Source organism: Nannobrachium achirus, assembly GCF_963921795.1.
Source record: "Nannobrachium achirus genome assembly, chromosome: 16".
In the NCBI taxonomy this organism is placed as follows: domain Eukaryota; kingdom Metazoa; phylum Chordata; class Actinopteri; order Myctophiformes; family Myctophidae; genus Nannobrachium; species Nannobrachium achirus.
In genome coordinates, this window is record NC_137823.1 from 47,617,889 (window position 1) to 47,640,727 (window position 22,839).

The 22,839-nt window shown below is 41.5% G+C and overlaps 1 protein-coding gene across 2 annotated transcripts; it reads left to right on the forward strand.

The window, feature by feature from the left end:
• Positions 1-1,899: 1,899 nt before the first annotated feature.
• Positions 1,900-20,906, forward strand: mia3 (MIA SH3 domain ER export factor 3; the record flags this gene model as incomplete). Of its 2 annotated transcripts, XM_080743939.1 has the most annotated exons (28): positions 1,900-2,029; positions 3,183-3,316; positions 3,419-3,505; positions 3,641-5,867; positions 6,734-7,069; positions 7,641-7,774; positions 10,092-10,223; positions 10,682-10,703; positions 10,815-10,903; positions 10,986-11,063; positions 11,196-11,306; positions 11,810-11,881; positions 11,977-12,081; positions 12,888-13,010; positions 13,130-13,214; positions 13,312-13,364; positions 13,488-13,578; positions 13,719-13,857; positions 14,427-14,589; positions 14,741-14,776; positions 14,877-14,944; positions 15,571-15,656; positions 16,430-16,543; positions 17,272-17,322; positions 17,421-17,467; positions 17,596-17,652; positions 18,868-19,246; positions 19,396-20,906. In XM_080743939.1, the coding sequence occupies 28 exons, from the start codon at positions 1,909-1,911 to the stop codon at positions 19,656-19,658; spliced, it is 5,403 nt and encodes a 1,800-aa protein (XP_080600065.1). In that variant the 3' UTR covers positions 19,659-20,906. The 2 variants fall into 2 exon arrangements, with proteins under 2 accessions (XP_080600065.1, XP_080600064.1); XM_080743938.1 differs by lacking the exon at positions 17,596-17,652 and having other exon boundaries at positions 1,909-2,029.
• Positions 20,907-22,839: the final 1,933 nt, after the last annotated feature.

Below are 22,839 nucleotides of genomic sequence, written 5' to 3' on the forward strand. Positions count from 1 at the left end.
CTCATGGAATTGGAAGGTGTACAGAGATGTAGATGTGGTTCAGAAATGATGAGACAAACATGTTGTATTGAAGCACCTGATGTCATTACTATTTCTGTGTCCCGTGCTGGAGAGCCGTCTGCTCTCCAGCGCCAACTAGAGTTTGAAAATGTCTGAAAATGTCACCTTTTTGAGCGGGTGGCTGCACTGGAAAGCCAACAGAAATAGATTTTACACCTCTCCCGCTTAGCGGAGAGTGTGGCGTGATAGAGGAGGTCTCCCCGAACGCGTGCGTGTGTTCAAAGTGCCGACGCAGCGAGCCGTCTGCTCTCCAGCGCCAACTAGAGTTTGAAAATGTCTGAAAATGTCACCTTTTTGAGCGGGTGGCTGCACTGGAAAGCCAACAGAAATAGATTTTACACCTCTCCCGCTTAGCGGAGAGTGTGGCGTGGTAGAGGAGGTCTCCCCGAACGCGTGCGTGTGTTCAAAGTTGCGATGCAGCGAGCCGTCTGCTCTCCAGCGCCAACTAGAGTTTGAAAATGTCTGAAAATGTCACCTTTTTGAGCGGGTGGCTGCACTGGAAAGCCAACAGAAATAGATTTTACACTCTCCTGCTTAGCGGAGAGTGTGGCGTGATAGAGGAGGTCTCCCCGAACGCGTGCGTGTGTTCAAAGTGCCGATGCAGCGAGCCGTCTGCTCTCCAGCGCCAACTAGAGTTTGAAAATGTCTGAAAATGTCACCTTTTTGAGCGGGTGGCTGCACTGGAAAGCCAACAGAAATAGATTTTACACCTCTCCCGCTTAGCGGAGAGTGTGGCGTGATAGAGGAGGTCTCCCCGAACGCGTGCGTGTGTTCAAAGTGCCGACGCAGCGAGCCGTCTGCTCTCCAGCGCCAACTAGAGTTTGAAAATGTCTGAAAATGTCACCTTTTTGAGCGGGTGGCTGCACTGGAAAGCCAACAGAAATAGATTTTACACCTCTCCCGCTTAGCGGAGAGTGTGGCGTGATAGAGGAGGTCTCCCCGAACGCGTGCGTGTGTTCAAAGTGCCCACGCAGCGAGCCGTCTGCTCTCCAGCGCCAACTAGAGTTTGAAAATGTCTGAAAATGTCACCTTTTTGAGCGGGTGGCTGCACTGGAAAGCCAACAGAAATAGATTTTACACCTCTCCCGCTTAGCGGAGAGTGTGGCGTGGTAGAGGAGGTCTCCCCGAACGCGTGCGTGTGTTCAAAGTTGCGACGCAGCGAGCCGTCTGCTCTCCAGCGCCAACTAGAGTTTGAAAATGTCTGAAAATGTCACCTTTTTGAGCGGGTGGCTGCACTGGAAAGCCAACAGAAATAGATTTTACACCTCTCCCGCTTAGCGGAGAGTGTGGCGTGATAGAGGAGGTCTCCCCGAACGCGTGCGTGTGTTCAAAGTTGCGACGCAGCGAGCCGTCTGCTCTCCAGCGCCAACTAGAGTTTGAAAATGTCTGAAAATGTCACCTTTTTGAGCGGGTGGCTGCACTGGAAAGCCAACAGAAATAGATTTTACACCTCTCCCGCTTAGCGGAGAGTGTGGCGTGATAGAGGAGGTCTCCCCGAACGCGTGCGTGTGTTCAAAGTGCCGACGCAGCGAACCGGCTGCTGTCCAGAGTCAAATTTGTGTAGGCTATGCACTCCAGTGAACAGCATTTATCCATTTATCATGTTTTTATGTTATTAAAATCTTTCTTTTTTACACAGAAACCTAATTTGCATTTTGTATATTCGTTTAGATACTTAATCTATATTTTTAACGTCCATATTATGGCAAATTATCCGTTTTTCAACGTTTTTCAATGGCTTTAGGGGTACTCATATTCTGAAGAGATCGGCGCCGGAAGCCTTATTTCTGCTAACGCTATTTCTGCTCATTTCACATAGGCGCTACCCCAGGCAACAAAACTGCCAGCATGGCAGCAAAGGACTTTTGCCGAAAAGCCTTTACATTAATGCTATTTAGTCTTATTTCAGCTGCAGCACTGGAGAGAAGGTTCTCTGAGCTTAAAAGATGTGCCGATGAGGAGTGTAGTAGTAAGTATGTTTATTGACTCAGTCATCATCATCGATCAGTGATGCTTTGCTCCTGCCAGCCTGTGTGTGTGACGAGATGTTGGACTGTGGAACAAGCTATAAACTGTGTTATCTTTGACCTGTTGGCACCCGATGTTTGTAAACTAACCTGGATAACCTCACGGCGTTGTTGCACTGTTGTGTGTGTTATGTCGTGCCCTGGAAAAAAAAACAGTATTGTAGTCAGTCTTGGCTATCTGGGGGAGGTAGCGTTAGCCACCGTTAGCAGCTAATTAGTTACCCAGAGGCCGGTTTACTGGTGAAACGAAACCCACAACAAATCCCTCTGTCTGAGTGCAATCTGAGTCGGTAACACTTTATTTACACACTCACAGTGTTTACTGTTTGTAAACACTTATAGCTGCATTTTCGTGCCATTGTATTTCAATATTTCAAACTGGATCAGCTGCAGTTTTATTTCTTAGATTTTTGTGAATAGCTTTTCTGCTAGTGTAGATAACTTTTCAACTCAAGGCATAGCAATCGTCCCCTGTGACCCCCATCGGATGGGGCTAGGCGAGGTCACTGATTAATGATGATGGGGCTAGTTGTCCCTTTTAACTAGGAGTTTAATACCATATTGTTACATACATGCATCTATGCAGCCTATCTTCTACTTAGAAGAGTAGGTCTAAAACTACACACATTCAATTGGGCCAGCCCACCATGATCACAATCAGAATCTTGTGTTTCGACCAGTAGTAAAAGTGTAGGCCCATAATATTTTTGTCAAATAACACATCAGGTAAACAAATGTAGCCATTGCATAGTCGCCCCCCAAAGTCCCATTCTGAGAAAAGTGAGAATGACTTTTCAGGCAGATGCAAATATTTAAATATATTATGTAGGAATTGTGTCAACAGACCTCCCCCTTACCTGTTTACATTCCTAAAAGGAGATTGTTTTGTAGCTGCAGGAAGCAAGGGAAGGGCCATATCAATTTATGGCTTGGCCCGACTTAGTTATTGAGAGATTAAATGGGTACTGATGCTGAAGAGGAAGAACAAGGCCTAAAATAAAAGGGATGATTATACAATTTATTGGGTTGTGATATAAAAAAAAAAAATAGTATGCCTTACCTTAAAACACAAAATTGTATGTTTTGTTTTCACAGTGCTCCTATGTAGAGGGAAAGCTGTGAGTGATTTCTCGGGACCAGACTGTCGGTTTCTGTCCTTCAAGAAATCAGAAACTATCTATGTATACTACAAATTATCAGGCAGAAGGACCGACATATGGGCGGGGAGTGTAAGTTGACTATGGTTAATATTGAACTTCAATGGATGCAATATACTATGGCTACATGCTTATAATTTATGTGTTGTGACGTCTCCTTATTTCTGTCAATAGGTTGGGAGTAACTTTGGTTATTTCCCCAAGGACTTTCTTGCAGTAAATCATATATATACTGAAAAAGAATTGGAGGCCCCCGCTCAGGTATGAGGATTACATACATTTTATTAACACAATAATCTTTAATAATTATGTAGTCCTTAAATTCACCATACTGTTTTCATTTTCTTATCTGTTTTGTTGCAATCAAGTGCAATATACTTATTTTCTTTTTTTCAGGAAACAGATTTTGTCTGTTTTGACTCAGGATATGATGGGTTTGACAACTATGATATTGATTCATTGCTGGCAACCTCTATGGTGATGGGGGATATTCATGTAAATAATGGCACATCTGACCATAGAAAAACACCACTGGTTGCAGAAGAAGAGAAAGAGCCATCTGGAGAAGAAGTAAAGGGTACTGAAAACATGGATGACAATAACAATGATGCCCAGGATCTCGATGTAGTTCCAGGTGATGACAGTGCACCTTCGCCTAAGGAAGATATAATGACGGAATCCCCTAATAGAGAGGTAGAGGAGTCTGGTGTGGGAACTGTACCTGGGGGGACTGAGCGTGACATAGAGGACATAGAGCAAGAGCAGTCTACCACAGAAGACGATGTTTTGACAAATGACGATTTAGAGGAAAAAGAAGCCAAAGATGAGCCAACAGACCCTGAGCTCAAATCTTTGTCGGGGGATGATAGTACCGCATTGGAAAAAAGCCCTGACCCCGTTTCTGAAGGGAAACCCATCCCTGAGTTACGAACTACTCTTGGAACAACCTTTGATGCCGTGACAACTGACGATGAAGACACTTGGAAGGTCACTGCAACTGATATTGTAGAGGATCTTGATTCAAAAGTTGTATCTCACTCTGTTTCTGAAGTGACCCCCATCCCTGAGTTAAAAACAACACTTGGGACAACATTTGATGCTGTCACAACTGACGACGAAGACACTTTGAAGGTCACACCATATGAAGAGGAAGAAAGTGAAGAATTGGCAGATGTTCACGAAGAGTCTAGTGATACTGAAAAGGGAACTCTATTACTGGCTGCAGACCCTCCTGAATCTGAACATCCAGCAAAGGAGGAAAGCCCAACAACCGCACCTGATGATGATGATGATCAACAACAGACTTCAGAGAAGAAGAATGTGTGGACATCACTAGGGGATAAAGTTTTTGCACTAGTCACTGGTGGAGAAACGACTGCACACATGTCAAGTTCAGAGGAAGATGAGGATGATGAAGATGAGGAAGAAAGTGCCCCCAAAACCCCTCCTAACACTGAAAAGGCAAAGAAAGATGATGTCCAACTCCTGTCAGCAGAACCACTGAAAGAGTCTGAAGATCTCGCCACCTCCAATTCTGCAGACACTATGGAGGTGGAAACCAACGATGATTCTCAGCAAATTTTATATGTTGAGGAGGAAGGCGAAGTTGAGGAGGAGGAGGAGGAAGGCGAAGTTGAGGAGGAGGAGGAGGGAGAGGTTGCAGAGCATGAAAATGAACAAGATGAAACCGCGCTTCCCACTAATGACTCTCACAAAAACATACAGGAGGAGAGCACTACAGCAGAGAATCCTTTGTCAACAGAACATGACTCTGAGGAACCCCAGCCCCAAAGTGAGACACTACTCAAAACCACTAAGGCGGAGGAGGAAGGGGAGGCAGAATTGGAGTCTGAGGTGCCGGAGGTTCAAGACGATGTAGATATACAGGACAATAATACTTCTAAGCCTCACCATGAGGATCCCGGCACTGATTTAGAAGACGAGAACACAGAAGAAGACCTTGTAGTTGCAGAAGAGGACACAGAAGACCACCTTGTAGTTGCAGAGGAGGAAACAAAGGAGTCGGAAGATGATCACAAAGAGGAGGAAGCGGGTTTTCCTACTGAGGAGATTGAGGGCGAGAAGGAAGGACTCCTTGAGGATGAAAATGCCATTTCCTCCACACAGTCACACCCATCACGGCCAGAAGATGCTGAACCCATGCTTGAATCAAACCTGCCTCCTCCGACAACCTCCGAGCCAGAATACAGCGACGATGTTCTGAGACTGACTCTACTACGAAACCACTTCAACGAGGAGTTTATGGAGCGCTTCCACAAGATATTGGGTCTCAAGAACCTCTTCAGGGTGGAGTTTATGTTCTCTGACCTTGACTTGGAGCTCCAGGCTACCCGTCAGTCACATACGGGCAACTTGGACAACATGGAAAAGGCCCTTGAGGCTATATTGGAAGCCTCTGAGAACCCGATCCTGGATGAGATTGAAAAGATGCTGGACGGCCGGGACTTGAAGGGTGATGAGCAAAAGGACACCGGCATGTTTGATGAGGAATCTCAAATACTGGATGATTTCCAGGAGCTTGCATTCAGCCTACGACAGAAATATTCAGTGGCTAGTGACAGCACACCACTGGCAACGGACAAAGAGTCACATATCGATCAAGGTAGTTAATCTTTCAATTGTTTAATATTTTAATTTTATTTTGAAATCTTCTGCTGACTGGTAGGAAGAATTGGCAAGACATGAGCAAATATGAACTCGAAACATAAATAAAAGGATAAAGCAGGTATAGCTAGAAACCGTACAGTGTGCATTAAACATTGTACACTGTACATAACATACCATATACACTTTAGCAAGGTGTAGTTGTGTTGCTGACTGTTTCAATTCCTTGTGCGTCCTCAAATGATTTTAAATGTTACTGTAGTCCAGGAGTCGGCAACCTTTTTGAAATTAAGTGTCATGTTTTTATTTTCTAGATAGTCAGTGTGCCATGTCAAAATTCTGAAATATTTTGATTGTCAGGACAGGACATTGTTATAATGATCATTAGACTCAGACCTATCCCCCCAACTCCGTCCCCAGTCAAAGTTCTGAATCTTAATGAATGTAGAATTGCGTGCAGGGTGTAATTTGCTGCAACTTAGGTGACTTCATTTAATTGACTTTAAAATAAAAATCCTCTCTCTCACACTTCTGCCAGTGTGCCAGTGATTACTCTCCCTGTGACAATGTTGGCACCTGTGCCTAAGGTTGCCTACCCCTTCTGTAGTCTCAAAATTTTCAAAGTCACATGGAACTCATACAAGGCATTCGCTGTCTTATGACAAAGTTATAACAAAGGTGTGGTCCACACCCTTCTAGTGCTTGATTGATTTGAAGTGTTTAAATGTAAACGACACATGTAATCAGGACCACAAACATTAAGACAATTTTCTGAGAATGGATTGTTGTGCACAGAAAATACTAAAATGCACTCAAAGTCATGTCCCTGCCTGGTTAACCTTTTAGTCCTGTGTTTTTCAACAGATGAGCGCATACCAAATATTGAGGAAAGTGAGACGCTCCCTCATCCAGAAGAAACCCATGATGACAACCACACAGAGGCAGAGAGGGATGACGGCCTCACGGCACCAGAGGTGGAGGAGAGGCTGCCAGAGAAGGAAGATGAGCAGGTCATTTTGGACGACGCACACAGCGGGTCAGATGTTGCTGTAAAGGAAGATGGAGGTCACTTTATTCAAAACGAAGACAATCAGCCAAGCTTCGATCCAGCAGAAGAAGAAATGCAGGAGGTTCCACAAACAATCGTGGAAAAGCCATTTGACATGGGCCTCGGCGTTGAGGAGGATCACTCATCCTCAGGTTGGTTTAGACTAGAGGCTTTGTAAAACAGCCCCAATACTTTGCATTGGTTCAATATCTGTAAAATCCACAGATACAGTAAACCATTTTAACGTTTAAATTGTTTCTAAAATAAATATTAAGTTACATATTATTAAAAGAAAGCAGCAGATCTACAAGATCACAACGTGCCGTTACACATTGTAAGTTTGTAAATTGGCCATTTTAGTTACTTTTGTGTGACACACTTGTACGACAAAGAAGGGTATTCATTTATGAAAGAAAAAAAAGTTTTCTGCCAAACAACGGCATCGATACAGACTAGTCTTCATTTCTGGCAAAGCAGTCTAAAAAGTAAATAGATTATTACTTTTACAATGTTACACGTTTTTGGTTCCTTTATTATTATTGTCATAATATCACAAACACACAACCAAAAAATGTATAGATCAAACCCCATATTCAGCCTGTCCGGAGTGAATTGTTCTCTTTCTGTATTTATCAAATTGTTTCAATTCAAATTATGTTGGAAATGGATGATCTTGCGTCTAACTTTATATGGTGTGAAAATGTGTTTGTTTTATACTTTCAGAATCTGTGGACTCAATGGAACACGTTTCTGACTTTCACGAGGAAGAGGAATTGGGATTTATGTCAAATGGATTTTTGTATGCAGGCTGCGTCCTCGATTTGATCAAGACAAAAATTGGAGAGTGGGTTGTTCTGGTAAGTCATAAGACCATGCTATTAATAGTCATGTAACCTTAATCCTTTTGGATGGCTGTTTTGTGCACGTTAAGAGTTGTCCTTAAAATGCAGCACATCTAAATGTCAGAATAGAAAATGCCAGCAGCATTTACAAATTTCACTCTGCAAACTATAGATCTGCTGTTCTAGATTGCACCGTAATTGCTGTTGTGGTACAGCATTAGGATTTGTTTTATTTTGCACAGGCCATCACCCATCACCTGTTGCAGCCTACAATAACGTTTACACTGAATACAACAATCAAATATCTTGATGATAAACAGCCTCTATCCAAACTGACAATCAATTTAGTAGAGGCTGCCCCGACTTTGTTCTTATGATTAACTTTAGAGCTGGAACATTTTTAATCTTTTAGATTTTCAGACTAACCTTTTTTTTGTGACTTGGTGACTGTCTTGTACATAGTGCATAGCCTATATATATTTTTTACAAACATGGTAACATTTATTCTTGCTATACCCAGCTCTTTGCAAATGAAGTAATCGTTTTTGATCGAGACACTGATCCTATTTATCTTGAATGCACCTGATACTGCCCAAAGACACTCCCCTTTCTGTTGCATATGGTACTTGTAAGTCCTAATCACATGAAACAAGGCACATTGGCATGTGAACGACTAATGTCCAGCTTAAAAGAATGACACATCCAGCTTGAGGACGTGTACTCTAATACCTATACCATAGCCCTTTTAACTGTTAAACTAAAAGAACTAAGTGAAACACTGAGAAATGTGAACGCTTTCTTTATGGGAGGAAGCAGGCCTGCCTGCCTGCCTAACGTTTATGCGGAAAAACTACCCTATGATTTTTCTGTTGACGTGTTTCTACCGTGCTGTGGTGTTGTAGACTGAAGTTCACCCATGGACTACTAACCTAACGGTAGCGCTGAGCTGTCTGCTCTGCTGGCTGGGCCTCAGCCAAGGAAATAACTTCATATATTCAATCACAACTAACGTCGTTAAGTTAACCTGCGTTATCGTTTTCAAACGCACTGAACCGTTACTTGGCTAAATGGTAACAAAAGTCGGTCAGGGCTCTACTCAAGCTCTATTGTTGACTGTGAATGAACGGGGTCGGCTTAAGTTAGCCATGCAACCTTTCGTAACGATTGCTTAATCGTTCGTTACAATCTGTCGTGTTTCTTTTTTAATATATATTCCCATCTTGGTGACGGGGTTGGGCAGGTTTTATTTGGTTGAACGTCTTTCTGGATAACGTTAAGACTCAGTAGTTACAGCGTTAGCAATTAAGCCATCTGTCAAACTAGCATCGTTAATAGGTCAGTTTTTTTAATGTGCTACAATCTGTCATGGACAGCGATACGTTCCCTCGACCTATGATGGACTCTGATCAGCTTTACATGATTTTTCTAAGGGAGATCCAATATGTAAGTAGAAGAACATGAAGTCTGTTCTGTTCTCTTCTCTTGACAGCTGAGCTGTTGAGTTGCTAACTGCTAGTCTGGCCTCCTCATTAGCATAATGGAGGAAGCCGTGTTGATGGGAAGTTTCATTCACCAGGCTGTTTAGGTTCAAGATGTATAGTTTAGTTTTTGTCCCCAGGGGACTGCAACAGCAGTAATAGTAAAACTTTGCATCCATACAGTGAGTAGTACAACAATTAAATTCATCATGACTCAATCATTTAAAATACCAGGTCACTCACTTCTCAAAGACCCCAATGATGGAGTGCAATACAGATTGGTTGCAGTGTTGCCCATGGTTGCAGCAGAACAGGCCATCTTCCAGCCTTTAAACCTACTGTATGTTTTGGGGTCTAGACCTGTTTTTTGCAATGCATAATAGTTAAATGGAGATGAAATAAGTTGAAAGCAAAGCTTTACAATACTTGTAATACAGAAGTCGCCGAAGTATGGAAATATCACCGGAATCAAAATTCTTGATCCCCAAAGACAGATGTTTTGTGATGGTAGCACCAATGTGAAACGAGATCCATCCCTATATCTTAACATTCATTCTTATATTTGAGTGTACTAATAAGTAATAAGCACTCCAATTGTTTTATATTAAACCCCAAGTTTTCTTGATTCTTAAAATTCTTATTTGTGATGATCAGTGTCCTTTAGTTGTACTAATGTAATACAATGTAGTATGAGTGTAATACATCCAACCATGAGACCACTTCTTTGTATGTGCAAACATACTTGGCTATGAAACTGATTGTGTTTTTCCACTTTATTTTTTTTTTATTTTTTTATTTTATTTTTTTCATCCTGACCACATCACACAATAACGTTTGTTAATGTGTGTCCTCAGGTGATTGCCCGCCTACCAGAAGAATGGAAGCCGGGGGAAAGCTTTTATGGATGCCCATGGCAAGCAGTCGTCATCACAGCATTGGTTGGAGTGATCAGCTTCATGCTTTTCTTCTGGAAGACAGTGTTGGCTGTAAGCATAGTTTTATCATGATCTAACACTTTTATAGTAACCGTTTATGTATGAATTTAATAACTAACTGAACCAAATGTAATACATGTAGTATAGCATTCTTCAATCTTCACCTGAAACTATATTGCAGTCTGTAAATATGCCAAAGCTAACTAGCTTTCTTTTCCCATTGTGACTCTGGTTGAACAAGCAGGGACTGCCCATAAGTCCGAAATCTCATTAGTCCGAATTTAGTTAGGGTTAGGTTTTAGGGTTAGGTTTAGGTATAGTTTTACTGAGGTTAGGTTTAGGTTTAGGCATAGTATCTTTCACCAGGTTAACGTCACCAGATTCTGACTAATGGGATGAAGGAACAATGAGATTTCGGACCAATGCCATGGCACAGAACAAGCCTTTTTTAAATCATGTTGATAAATAAAACCAGTTTGTGATTATTAATTCATCTGTGTGCTTTTTAGGTGAAGAAGCGTGAATACCTTGGTAAGTTTTCACCTTCTCTTTAGTCATTACATATGTGAAGAAAAGCAATTTCTTTGCCTGTTTTACTGTAAAAATTATAACTAATTGTAGGTCGTGTTTGGTATGTTATAGTGGATGAAAAGGGACTCTGTGACCGAATCAACACCCTCAGAAAAGAAAAGGATGATGCCACCTCAAAGATTGCAGACCTCCAGAAGCAGGTAGGTTACAAATTTGATCAGTCTTACATCTATGCATCAATTATGTCCCGCAAAAAATGTAATGGGTTTTCTTTTCTCTCAGACTGAAGAACTGAAAGAAAAGCAAAAGCTGTCAGAGGTAACTAGCAGCAGTGCCCTGCAAAGGAACCAAGAGCTGGAGGTGAGCATCGAGAAATTGTATTGACGTGTTTTTGTTCTGTTAATATCGGATGATATGCACGCTTGATTTCTTGGAGTGTTTAGAAGAAATAAAAAGGCCTTAGTTTCATTATCTTCATACTTATCTTTACAGAGCATGGTTCTGGAGGCCAAAACACGAAATGATCAGATCGCTGTAGAAAGGAATAAATGTGCAAGACTTCTTGAAGAAGAGAGGGCAAATTCTCAGAAAAATGAGAGCCGGGTGAGTTTTAATTCCTTCGATGTATTAAAGACCCTCTAAGCATTGCAGATAAACAAATGACAAAAATAACAAATAACTGCATTTGTTTGTTCTCTATCAGTGAATGATGAGCTCTTGATAGAAGGACTAACACTATATACATTCTATAATCAAACACTGAGACACAAGAGAAGGAGTGCTTTATCAGGGTTATCAGCACTGCTCTCCTGCGGCATAGGCACAACGCAAAGCGATGTGCTTTCTCCCTGAACAGCTGTCCCTATAACTATGATAAAGCACAACCCCTCTTGTGTCTTAGTGTTAGGGTTAGTTATCAAATATCTTTTTCTCGCAATCCAAAATAGTTACCCATTGTTTAAGGTTGCTATAAACAACTTAATTTTGACTCGAATATGCGATTTGACATACTGTATCAATTATTTGCACACACAATCCCAGATTAGGTTATAAAGTTATATTTTTGTCCTCTTGGCCTCATGGTGTTGTTTGCTGATTTATTTCAGATTGAAAAATTGGAGAAGTCAAATGGAAAGTTGCAGCTCAGTAGGAAGAAGACTCAGGAAGCACTCTCAAAGGTAGACGTTACACCCAACTTGCACAACTTTCTCAATACAATCATGTTGCATTATTGTTTCAGTGTCTTAATGATTCCTGATTATTTATGCCATAGATCACTATTCTCCTGGATGAGGCCAAGATTCGCGAAGAAGCCAGGACCGTTCAGCATAAATGCCTTGAGCGGGAACACACTGCACAAAAAGAAGAGAACAAAGCGGTAAGACAGACACAATGTTTATTTATGTTAAGGTCCATTTCTTGACAGCAGTATAATGTGGTGGGTTCTTCAGGAAGTACGATTTGGTAAACTGCTTCGTGGATTTGAACAAAAACCTTTAGGGTTCAAACTAGGGTTCAAAATTAGAGTCCAAAGGGCAGCTTTTCTCTAGACAAATGACTTTGATTGCAATTGAAATGTTGACACTGCCAAATTCAGTTAGTAGTAGCTGAAATCAGAGGAACGACATGGACCACGGCACTTTACTCTGCTTTTTAATTGTTGCCAATAAAGTATTCTATTCTATCTACTGAAAGTTGAGAAAGAAGAGTTATTCTCTCAGGGCTGGAATAAATGTGACATTGACACAATTCTTGTATCTCTGCAAGAGTAATTGCAAGATTGAACACAAGTTAATTGAAGTGGGATAACGCTTTCATCAAACCTAAACCCTTAAAGCAGTGTTTCTCAAATGGGTTTCTCTGTTAAGTTTAATGATAAAACATAGACAAACCTTTTGTGAACCTGCTGATCTGAAGTGTTAACACCAAATTAAATAAAAATAAAACGTGTCTAGCACAACTGTTCTTAAATAGAAAGCAATACATATTTGGCATTATGCCATTATGTGACATTAGAACTGGACATGTTACAGTATGTACACATTTCTTGCAGTTTTCTAAGCAAACATGTTGTAGTTAAGTAAAGGGGATTCTTGATTCAGAAATCAGGGAAAGGGGATACTGAAGTAAAAAAAGCTTTCAGAACTACTGTCTAAAGCACCTGGATTCCACTGACTCTTACAGCTTAAGGCTACCATTAAAGGATGGGAGGACAAGCACAAGGAGCTGAGTGAGCAGATCAAGGTTTACCAGAAGTCTCAAAAAGAACTGGAGGACTCTGTGGTTCTGAAAGATCACAATGTGGAGGTAAGATGTGTTAATTGGCAGTCTGTTGACTGGCCTGCGAAAAAGAAAAAACATACCGGTAGATCTTTTCATCCAAGGGTTGCTTCATGTCACCATGTCATACGTGTGTTCCACTGCAGGTGCTGTCTGATCTGTTGGCTGACCTAGATGCCTGTGATATGCAAAAAAGTGACAAAGTTTTACCCAATGGTGAAGTAGCCATTGGTAAGTTCCAGCCTACGCGTAAAAGCCATAGGAAATTCACAGGAATGGGCAGCGTAGATGAACAATTACTAAATTGACTTTCCCTGTTATTTTACAGACAAGAAGACTTCCATAAAGAACAGGATTAAACAGATGATGGATGTGTCTCGAGTGAGTTGCGAATCAAATTTCTAAAGCTCCTCTATGCACATGAAAATACAAAGTATTATCTTTGTCCTTGAGTTGAGTTTTGGACACTAATAATGAGTCAATCACTACTGGTTTTCTTCCCAGATCCAGACCACTCTAACAGTGGTAGAAGAGGAGCGAGACAGATTCATGGCCAAGCTGCTAAATGAGGAAAAATCTAGAAATGCAATGGAAGGTATGTTGATCACATTGGTGCTCGTGAAAATGAGCACATTACTTTGCTGTCAGGTGGCAACTTTGTATGTCCAATACCATTCTTTTTTTGTTGTTTTTAAGAAGTCTCACTCTATCACTCAATTGTAATTTGTTATATAGAACAACACCAGGAGCTCGAGCATGCCATCGGATCCCTCAAGAGTGAGAAAAACCACATTGAAAATCAATACAAGATCCTTCAGCAGAAGAATGAAATCATGACTGAGATGTACCAACAGAAGGAGAATGCCTTGCAACAGTAAGTGCCTTGAAAATGTCAAAAGAAGTCCCAACTAAAAGATATATAAAAAGCACACATTATGCCTATTATCCAAACGCGCCCTAGTAAACTGGACCTGAGGTGTACTACTGCCATGGCATTTAATTGTCATGCAAATAATGATTGTGATTAACAATTTTTGTGTGTTTTTGGTATTGACCATTGGAACACGTAAATAAGAATCGGCCAAATTCAGATATAATATTTTATACGAAAAGAAAACGGCACATTTTACTGAACTTTACGGAACTCACTGGACGAGTTTCAGGCATACCGATCATACCGGTGCACCAACCAACAGACAACAAACCCCAGTGCACGCAATGGGAGAAGAAGCCAGTCAGACCGCTTTGCTTGGCCAGTGGAAAACCCACTCATTGATTCACGAGTCGTGTACCAAAATGCCTTTTTATTGGGAAAATAATTGCTTCTCAGGTCCAATATTTATATATGCGATTAAACATGGGATTAATTTCAATGAATTAATTACAAAGCCTCGAGTCCCAGCCCTGGTTCAAAGTGGTTAAAAGGTTTCTGTGGCCTCATAGGAGACTGACCAAAGAGGAGTTGGACCGTCGCAGCAAGGAGACCATGCTGTCTGAGGTGGGTGGAAAGGCTGTGGAGGCTGAGGAGCAGGTCCGAGTCTTAAGACAACGCATCGGTGAAATGGAGGAGCAGATGAAGAAGACAGAGGCGGTGTATAAGGAGCAGGTCAGAGCATTCGGCGTTAACCTTGAGACTCGTCCATGCTTAAATGATACGTAATAAAATGTTGTATTTTAAACTTGAGTCACAAACGCATCCTTTTTTGTCATACGCCTCATATCCCTACTGATAATATCTTTGTTTCCTTTTTTTGCAGATAAAAGAGCAGGAAAACAAAACTCATTCAAATTGGGTATGTTGTTTAATGTGGTACAAGTATTTCGCTTATTTATTCGGTATGCACAACGATTCCTAATTGAGGTCATATTAAATGAATGATCTGCCTCTTCCAGGTGAATGCGCGAAACGCAGAGCGAGCTCTGAATCAAGAGAAGCTCGAAACATCCAAGATGCGTGAAAAGTGAGTGCCTGTAGTGAAGGAACATAATGACGTTTGAACGTATATTTCATTGCTGTCAGGCAGAAACCTTGTATCTCCATATTTTGACTTTTTGAGTTTTTTCGTAAAGTTAAGGCACTACTACTACTTGTTGTTGATCAGCTATTTTCACCATTTAAAAATGTTTTGCACTAATTAGAAGAACGGTTTTGGACATACAAGGTTTCCACCTGACAGCAACGATTTCCTAAAGCAGTAGTTCTCAACCAGTGGTCCTTGAGGGTGGTTCCAGGTGGTCCCCAGATAAATGATGGAGAGAGTTGGTAACCAAATGGCCATTATTTTTTACACACTTGAGAGTGTAAAACGAAACTATTTGGTTTGATTTTACACTCAAGAGTTAAGTTGCCTGTTGTCTCTCCTTTGGCACCACATCAATACAGCATGGATTGTTGACAAAATCTTTATCCAACGACAACAAAATATTCTAGGTTTTGGGTCTGAGAGTCTAAATCTCATCAAACAGTGGTCCGTGGCTAAAATGCCAAATAAATGAAGCTCCTTGATGTGAAAAGGGTTGAAAACCACTGTCCTACAGCTACCTGTTGGGTTTTGATAATAACGGGGATATGTTTACTCCTGTCCAGATTGGCTGTGCTCACGGCCCAGCTAAATGAGCGCCGTGCTCCTCTGTTCCGGCCCAACTCTGGACAGAACACCGGCCCCCGTCAAGGTAACATCAGTCTCCACGTTCTACTTATGATACTATGTGCCCATGGGTATGCTATGGCCCACCCTGTAGACTAGAGTGTTTAGCTATGGATCACACTGCGGTCCACTCAACACCTTGGAAGTGTTGAATTTAGGTACAACTGGCAAACTGGCATCAAAATGCATCCACAGTACATGACTAGATCCTGTGCTTCCTTCCATGTCAAATGCATGTTGTAGTTCTCCACATTAATAAGATGTTCTCTTTCTATGTGCCAAAGGTTTAGCTTTTCCTCCGCTCATATTGGGTGCACTTGTTTAAGAACAACCAGTCACTTGAAGGGGTGGAGAACAGCTAAGGTTGCAGTAATTAAGTAGTGAATGAGTCTGTACAATAGCAAAATATCCCTTCTGTTTAGCTGTTTGTTTGGTCCTCCGCCATGACCTATTGTTTTGATTGAGAAGGCTATTAAGTGATTCAGAGCCTTTATCGCCAGGAACCCGTTGTAGATCTCCACCCAGCTGGTCTGTCAGTGCCTGCCTGAGAACAAACAAGTTCACCCATTAACAGCCATCACAGAAAGATGTTGGACTGTGTTGCAGCAGCCCATAGAGAGCAGTGTTGCCTCTGCAGTGAACACCAGATTGGGACCAACTCAATTTCCATTCCAGCATTAATGAAGTGACCCTCTACATAATTGACTAACAAAAAAAAGAGTGTTATAAGTGTTGTTAATTGTATGCTGCTAAGTTGCCAGTTGTTTCTTGCTAAAATAGCTGGTTTGATCAAAACAGGTGATTCATACGGGCCCTCGCCTGTGAGCGGGGGTGCCCCGTCCCCCCCTCCAATGATAGAAGGACCTCGGCGTCCCCCTTCTGCTCCTGTAGGGAGGAAGATTGATCCGTATGGTGAGTCCCGGTGGACTACTTTCCTCCGCTGATTTCGCAGAGCCATTTCACATCAGCCTTTCTTCGACCCTCTTAGCCCCCAAATGTCGCTCCTCTTGCATGTGTCACTTTATCATGATCTAATTTAGCTTCTTTTCACAGCATTCATATTCTTCCCAGTGCTTTTCCCCCCCTCATCCTGACTCTCCTTTGATTTCTCCCTCCTCAATTCTGCATTTCCTGATCCTGTTGGGTTTTTCCTCTGAGTCTTTGTTTCTTTCTGTTGTGAACATCAGACTGGTTCACCTGTTCTTCCCTACCAAGCCAAAGTGCAGTAACTACGAGGAAGAAAAACACTGATAAATGTTTAAATTTCAACTGGTCAGCCAAATGGTCTGACCAGTTATATAGGCATATACGTTATATTACACTAATTGTAATACTCTGTTCTTGAGGTGATTGTTGATCACCAAAAAACATCAAAGGCTAATTTGACCTTAGGGATGCACAAATAAGTCGGTGTGTCAAAAAACGTAGTTATTGCATTTGGCTTTGTAGGGCAGTGTTGCTTTTCCACAATGTTACCACCCTCTGTTGATTGTCCTCCCCGTGGAACAGAACTAACCTGCTTTTACTTCCATAGTTTTTCCTCTCAGTTCTTTGTTTCAATACATGTTAACATCTCAAGCTATTGTGTACATATTTCAACTTGTATTAATTTTTCTTTTCATCTTCCTCTGCCCCTGTAGGTCCACGACCTCCATCAGACCCTCACGGTCGTTACCTTGACAACAAACTTGGTATGACTATCCATCCATCCATCTGTCCATCTATCTATCTATGGCTTGGAACCTTTGCTTTTCTCACCAGGTCTTAACTGTGTTTTCTTCTCTTCCAGACATGATGGCCCCACGTACCTCATCACCTGCTAACATGGACACCTCCGTAAGTCTCACGTTAATCAGACTCTTAAATGGTTAAAACCGTAGCCTTTCGTTGCACGCGTAGGCCTAGAACTCCTGACTTCATGTTCCTTCCTTGTCTTCATGATCCTTGTGTGTGTCCTTGCTCAGACTCCACCAATAGATTCAGAGACACAGGCTGAGGCCTCTACTGAGAGTCCAGAGCCAGTGAGTATAGAGTGGCAAGAGGGGCATATGGTGCCAGGTCTAGGTGTGAGGGCCTTCTTCCCTAAAGCTGCATGCAGACTTTGGGAGTGATCCACCATGACTGTTTGCTTCACTGAGTTGAATGAACGTGATGTTAGGGCTGGGCGATGACTTCAAATCAATATCGGAATTATTTGAATCTTTTTCCTCCGTTATGATTGAAAGTGCAATTTTAGTGCGCCACTGTTTTTACAACAAAGTATAATACTGTGTTACGAGCATTTGTCTAGGGCATTGGTTCTCAAGGTGGGGTCTGGGGATCCCCAGGGGTCCTTGGGGAGGTTCCATGGGGACCCCAGCGGTCCCCAAGGAGTTATTGTTGCATCACCATCATTTAACCACCTTATCCATTTATATGTTGGCTATTCAAAATAGCAGATCTATAAGCTTGCAGCACGGCACAAAGTCAGCTTGTACATCTGCTATTTTCTTAAATATCTGAAAAATATTGCTGTGTAAAAAAAGAAATTTTAATCATTAAGGATTTTTTTTATTTTATTTTACACAAATCTTCTCTTCTTGGGGTCCCTGACACAAAACATTTTCAGATGGGGGTCCCTGGTCCTTGAAAAAGCATTGAGAAGCACTGCTCTAGGGTAAATGAATAACGCGGTTTTAAGTGGTTGAGTGGTTACTGGTTAATCAATTCATTGATTATAAAAGATTACTTTTTCTTCTTCTTTTTTTCTCTCTCTCGTGGCGATTCATTGATGCAGTATATAAGAATTAAAACACGATCAAAAAACTAAACGTGGCTTCTCAATTATTCGCTAGTCGGTTCCATGTATTTCCAGTTAGTTGCCCAGCTCTACGTGACGTGCAATTTTGACCTGCTCTCACTGCACTGAATGAAGCGGTGACTGGAGTCCAGCATCACATTGTGGATGGAAATACTCACCTCTTTGAAATTGTGATGTCGGTGTGGCATTTGTGACAGTTGTCCTGTTTTCTGGTCCATAAAATCAGTGTTTGGGTTAATGATCACATGATTGATTGTTTGGTTTGGGTGTAAAAGGCTGTGTTTTTTCTTTGATCACTACTTGGCTTAATGCATCTGAAGTTGCTTGAAGAGGATTGTTAAATTGAAGTTTCACTAGCAACTAACAGCATATGAGCCGATGTGCTAAACGTTGCTCTCCCTGACTGTTGTCTTTTGTCTCCTTCTCTGTTGCTCAGGGCCCTGGATCCTTCATAGCCTCTCCAATCCGCGACTCGCCTGCATCTGGACCCTATGACCCTCAGCTGCCTCGTGGACCCCATGGTCCTCTCCCACCTCCTGGGCCCCACAGATCTGTGCGACCCGTCGGCCCCCACTACCACCCTGGCTTAGGGCCCGGACACCACATCCCTCCTCACAGACCTCCACTACCGGCCAACGGACACCCAGGAATGCCCATGCCAGGACCGCCTGGACCCATGGGAGGAGAATTTGCACCTCGCCCATCCAACGGGCACGCATTCCGACCCAGACCTGGCCCTGACCCCCGAGGTCCGCCACCTCCACACTTCCGTCCACCTCTGCCTCATCATTTTCCCCCGATGCACCCACCACCGGGTATGTGAACTGGTTAAACCACTGGTTTAATCATATTATAAAACTTCTGTAGTTTTTTTTCTCTCACTGTGGTGATGTGTAGATTTGACCCCACACACTTGACCCTATGTCACGTCTCATAATTTTCTTTTTTCAACCATTCTGTCCAGGTGTCCGGGGCCCAATGTTACCACGTCCACCCTTTCCTCCTGACATGCGCTTCCCAGGACCACGTGACCACAGATACCCGCCTGCACACCTCCCACCAGGAGGTATGCCGGTCCATCACAGTGACGTTTTTGCTCAGGGTCCTCCTGAGGGACCCCAGAATGCCGTCGGGCCCCATACTGTCACTGGACAGGGGCAGGACTTGGCCATGAAGCCCAACGCAACCCCTCAGGACTCGGACAGGTCAGCCATGGCAGAGCCTTAAAAACACCCCCACAAACCATGGCTGAGGACTTGGAACAAACCCTGACCAAAACTCGCCACAATAACAACCCAGCTGTGACCTACCGGTAACCATTTTCATGATTTTATGTTGGGTTTTTTTACTTCTATATTTCAACTAAGAAGAACTGTCCAATAAAGGTTTATGAAAACATTATAAACTCATTATAAAAATATACACTTCCATTAAAGCTTCAGAAAATCAACTGTGTCCAAAATTGATAACTTGAAGAGTAGTAAGGATTGTCACATTGTGACACAGCTTATTGTGCAATAACATTTCTATTGTATGCCTGAGTATTTTCAATTATTTTAAGTTTAAGTTTTGACAAATGGCATTGACTTGCAGGGGGATTTTTTCATTTTATTTTTAAATGTCATTTCCTGTGGAAATTATTTTAAAACGGAGGAAGCTTTGGATTCTATCATTTCAGGAATATTACCATCACCTTTCTCCCAAAGCTGTTGCTTTAGACTGTAAAGGAAATGTGTAATTTGATGGCCAGATGTATAACTTATTTTACTATGTTCTTAGAAATTTTATTAATAAAGATTGTAAAAGCTATTTCCATTGGCCATTGCTTCCAGACAGACTTGCATAGTTTCAGAGGTCAATGTAAATATTCATACTTATTTTTATATGAAATTATGATGTGGCTCTGCAAGAGGGTCTGGCTGTGTGTCCGGAGCTAATCTTTCAAATCACTAGACTGATCAGAGACAGTTTGTGTGCACACTGAGTGCCTGTAACAGCATAGTACCTCCTCCACACATTGTTTTCCATATATTTTATACTTTTTGAACTGTTGCAATTTTATAATGGAAGTTAAAGGGGCTTAGATCAAGCTGAAACCTTGGGCAATCATAGATATGTCAATAGATGATGACTGAGTGACCACATGAAGTCACAGATCCACATTGGAGCCCCGCTGTTCCCAACCCACGTGGATCCACACGTTATAATCTCTGATGTACACCTATTCTGTTTGCAATGACGATTTCAGAAATCTATGTGAAGGCATACAAAATGGCAATGTCAAAATCTCTTAGGTTCATGAAAAAGGTGACCAAGACTGACACTCTGGCCCCACCTTGTGTCCTGGTACAGTCCCGAGTTCACAATAGTTGCTGAACTGGCATGAGCATGTTGGATCTTGTGCAGTCACGTGTGTAAAACTGTCACTACACTGTGTGTAGTCCATTTCAATAAATGGCCTCTGAGCGAATTCCATCATTAGGCCTGTCCAGTACAGTTAATCATCATGCTTGAATATTCTGATGCTGAGGATTCCTATAGGGCTTGATATACTTTGTTGGGTGCAGTGTCGCCCAAGTTCACATGCTTGTAGATTGGCTATTTTCAGTACTACGCCGTATAATACTTATGTTTCACCATCTCACTGAGACTTATTTAAAGGGGTACTGTCAACTTAAGAAGTCATCATAAAATATAAGTTAATATTTTTATGATGTCATTGTGGGAATGCACAATTATAAGCCAATCAAATGAATTGACTGTACTTAGACGACTTACTGTACTGGTCAGCTGTTGTTGGGGGCGAGGGGCAGATTACACTGTGACATGAGTTTCAGACTATTTCAGAGAGAACACATGACCATACTATCATCCTATTATAATACTATTATAATTTAGCGGGCCTTTAAGGGATCTGATATTACAGTACAGCGATGCTCCAAATCCTTGAATAAGATGCATAAAGACTAAGACTGGCCTCCTGGTTGCTCGTTGCTGTCGTGTCCCATGTTGCAGTACAGAGAGCCACCCAGTGTTTCCTGGGATGTCTGACATGTCCTATTGTTACAAAAATTAATCTATGAAAACTGTGATAATTTAGCAACCATTTGTAGTTTATTAGAAATGAAAGCAGTGTAATATCTGATTTTTACTGTAATGTGACACCAAAATCTAAATACTGTTCTGTTATCCAATTCCCAGTTGATATCCTGTCACGCACATACAGTACATATAGCCATCAATTAGTGTTTCTTCAGAATTAATTTACACTCTGATATCCTGACATAAAAAAAAATAAAAAATAAAAATATATAAAACAAAATAAATCAAATATTACAATGCAGAGAATAGCTAAGGAAATACAAAGAAATCTGCATTTAAAATGCAACCTCAATTTTTAAAAAAAAGCCCTTATAACAGGATGACATCATAGCATTTCAAAACAAAAGATCACATTTTTCAGAGATAGGCAAACCGTAAGACATTCATTCCATTAATACACCTGGTTGTTTCACTGCAAATTCGCAACATGCTATCCCACATAACCATTGATCTGGTGTTATTGGAAACACTGTTGAAGCGGACAGAAATTACGTTTAAAAAGCCAATTCATGGCAGGAGATCATCTCGACTAACAAACCTATATATGGCCATTTTGTTTAATGAACAAATGCTCAGTGCATATAGACAACGAGTATCTAGTGCTGACCGCCATGTTGCATACCATACATGTTAGTACCCACACATTCATATGCAAACAAGTTTCATACCAAACTCAATACATAAGGATTAATCGTTGTTCTTATCGTATAAATGTTCCTCTATCCTGAAACAAATATTAACTAGGACACAAACTGACATTTAAAGGATTCTCAGTCGATAGATTTGAACCTGAAACTTTCATTAACATGAAAAGGCGTGCTCATCGGGTAGTATGTAGAAACATTTGATCATGTCAGAGCACTGTGTTGTAAATTTGGCACAAAGACAGAATGATACTTCATACACTTACGAACCGTGTTGCTAAATCCAATGCTGCAACTACAGTACGTGATTGGGTCTCTGTGACCAAAGATTTGATCTTGGATCTAGGTACCAGGAAATGGGGGGCTTTTCCCTTTTCTAAACCTTTAAAGGAGTGGTTCACCCCCAAAATTACTTTTTTTCTATTGATTAGTCATGAGAGTAGAGTTCAATAATATTTTTTGGTTTTTGTCAAAGACAAAAATGTGATTCGTGTAAATTTACCCCCATTGATTCCGGATGGGGACCCGTTTCGAAACGGGTCCCCATCTGGAACGAATGGGGGTAAATTTATTGTTATCCCATTTTTGTCTTTGACAAAAAACTAAAAATATTATTGAACTCTACTCTCCATGGCATGACTAATCAATAGAAAAAAAGTCAT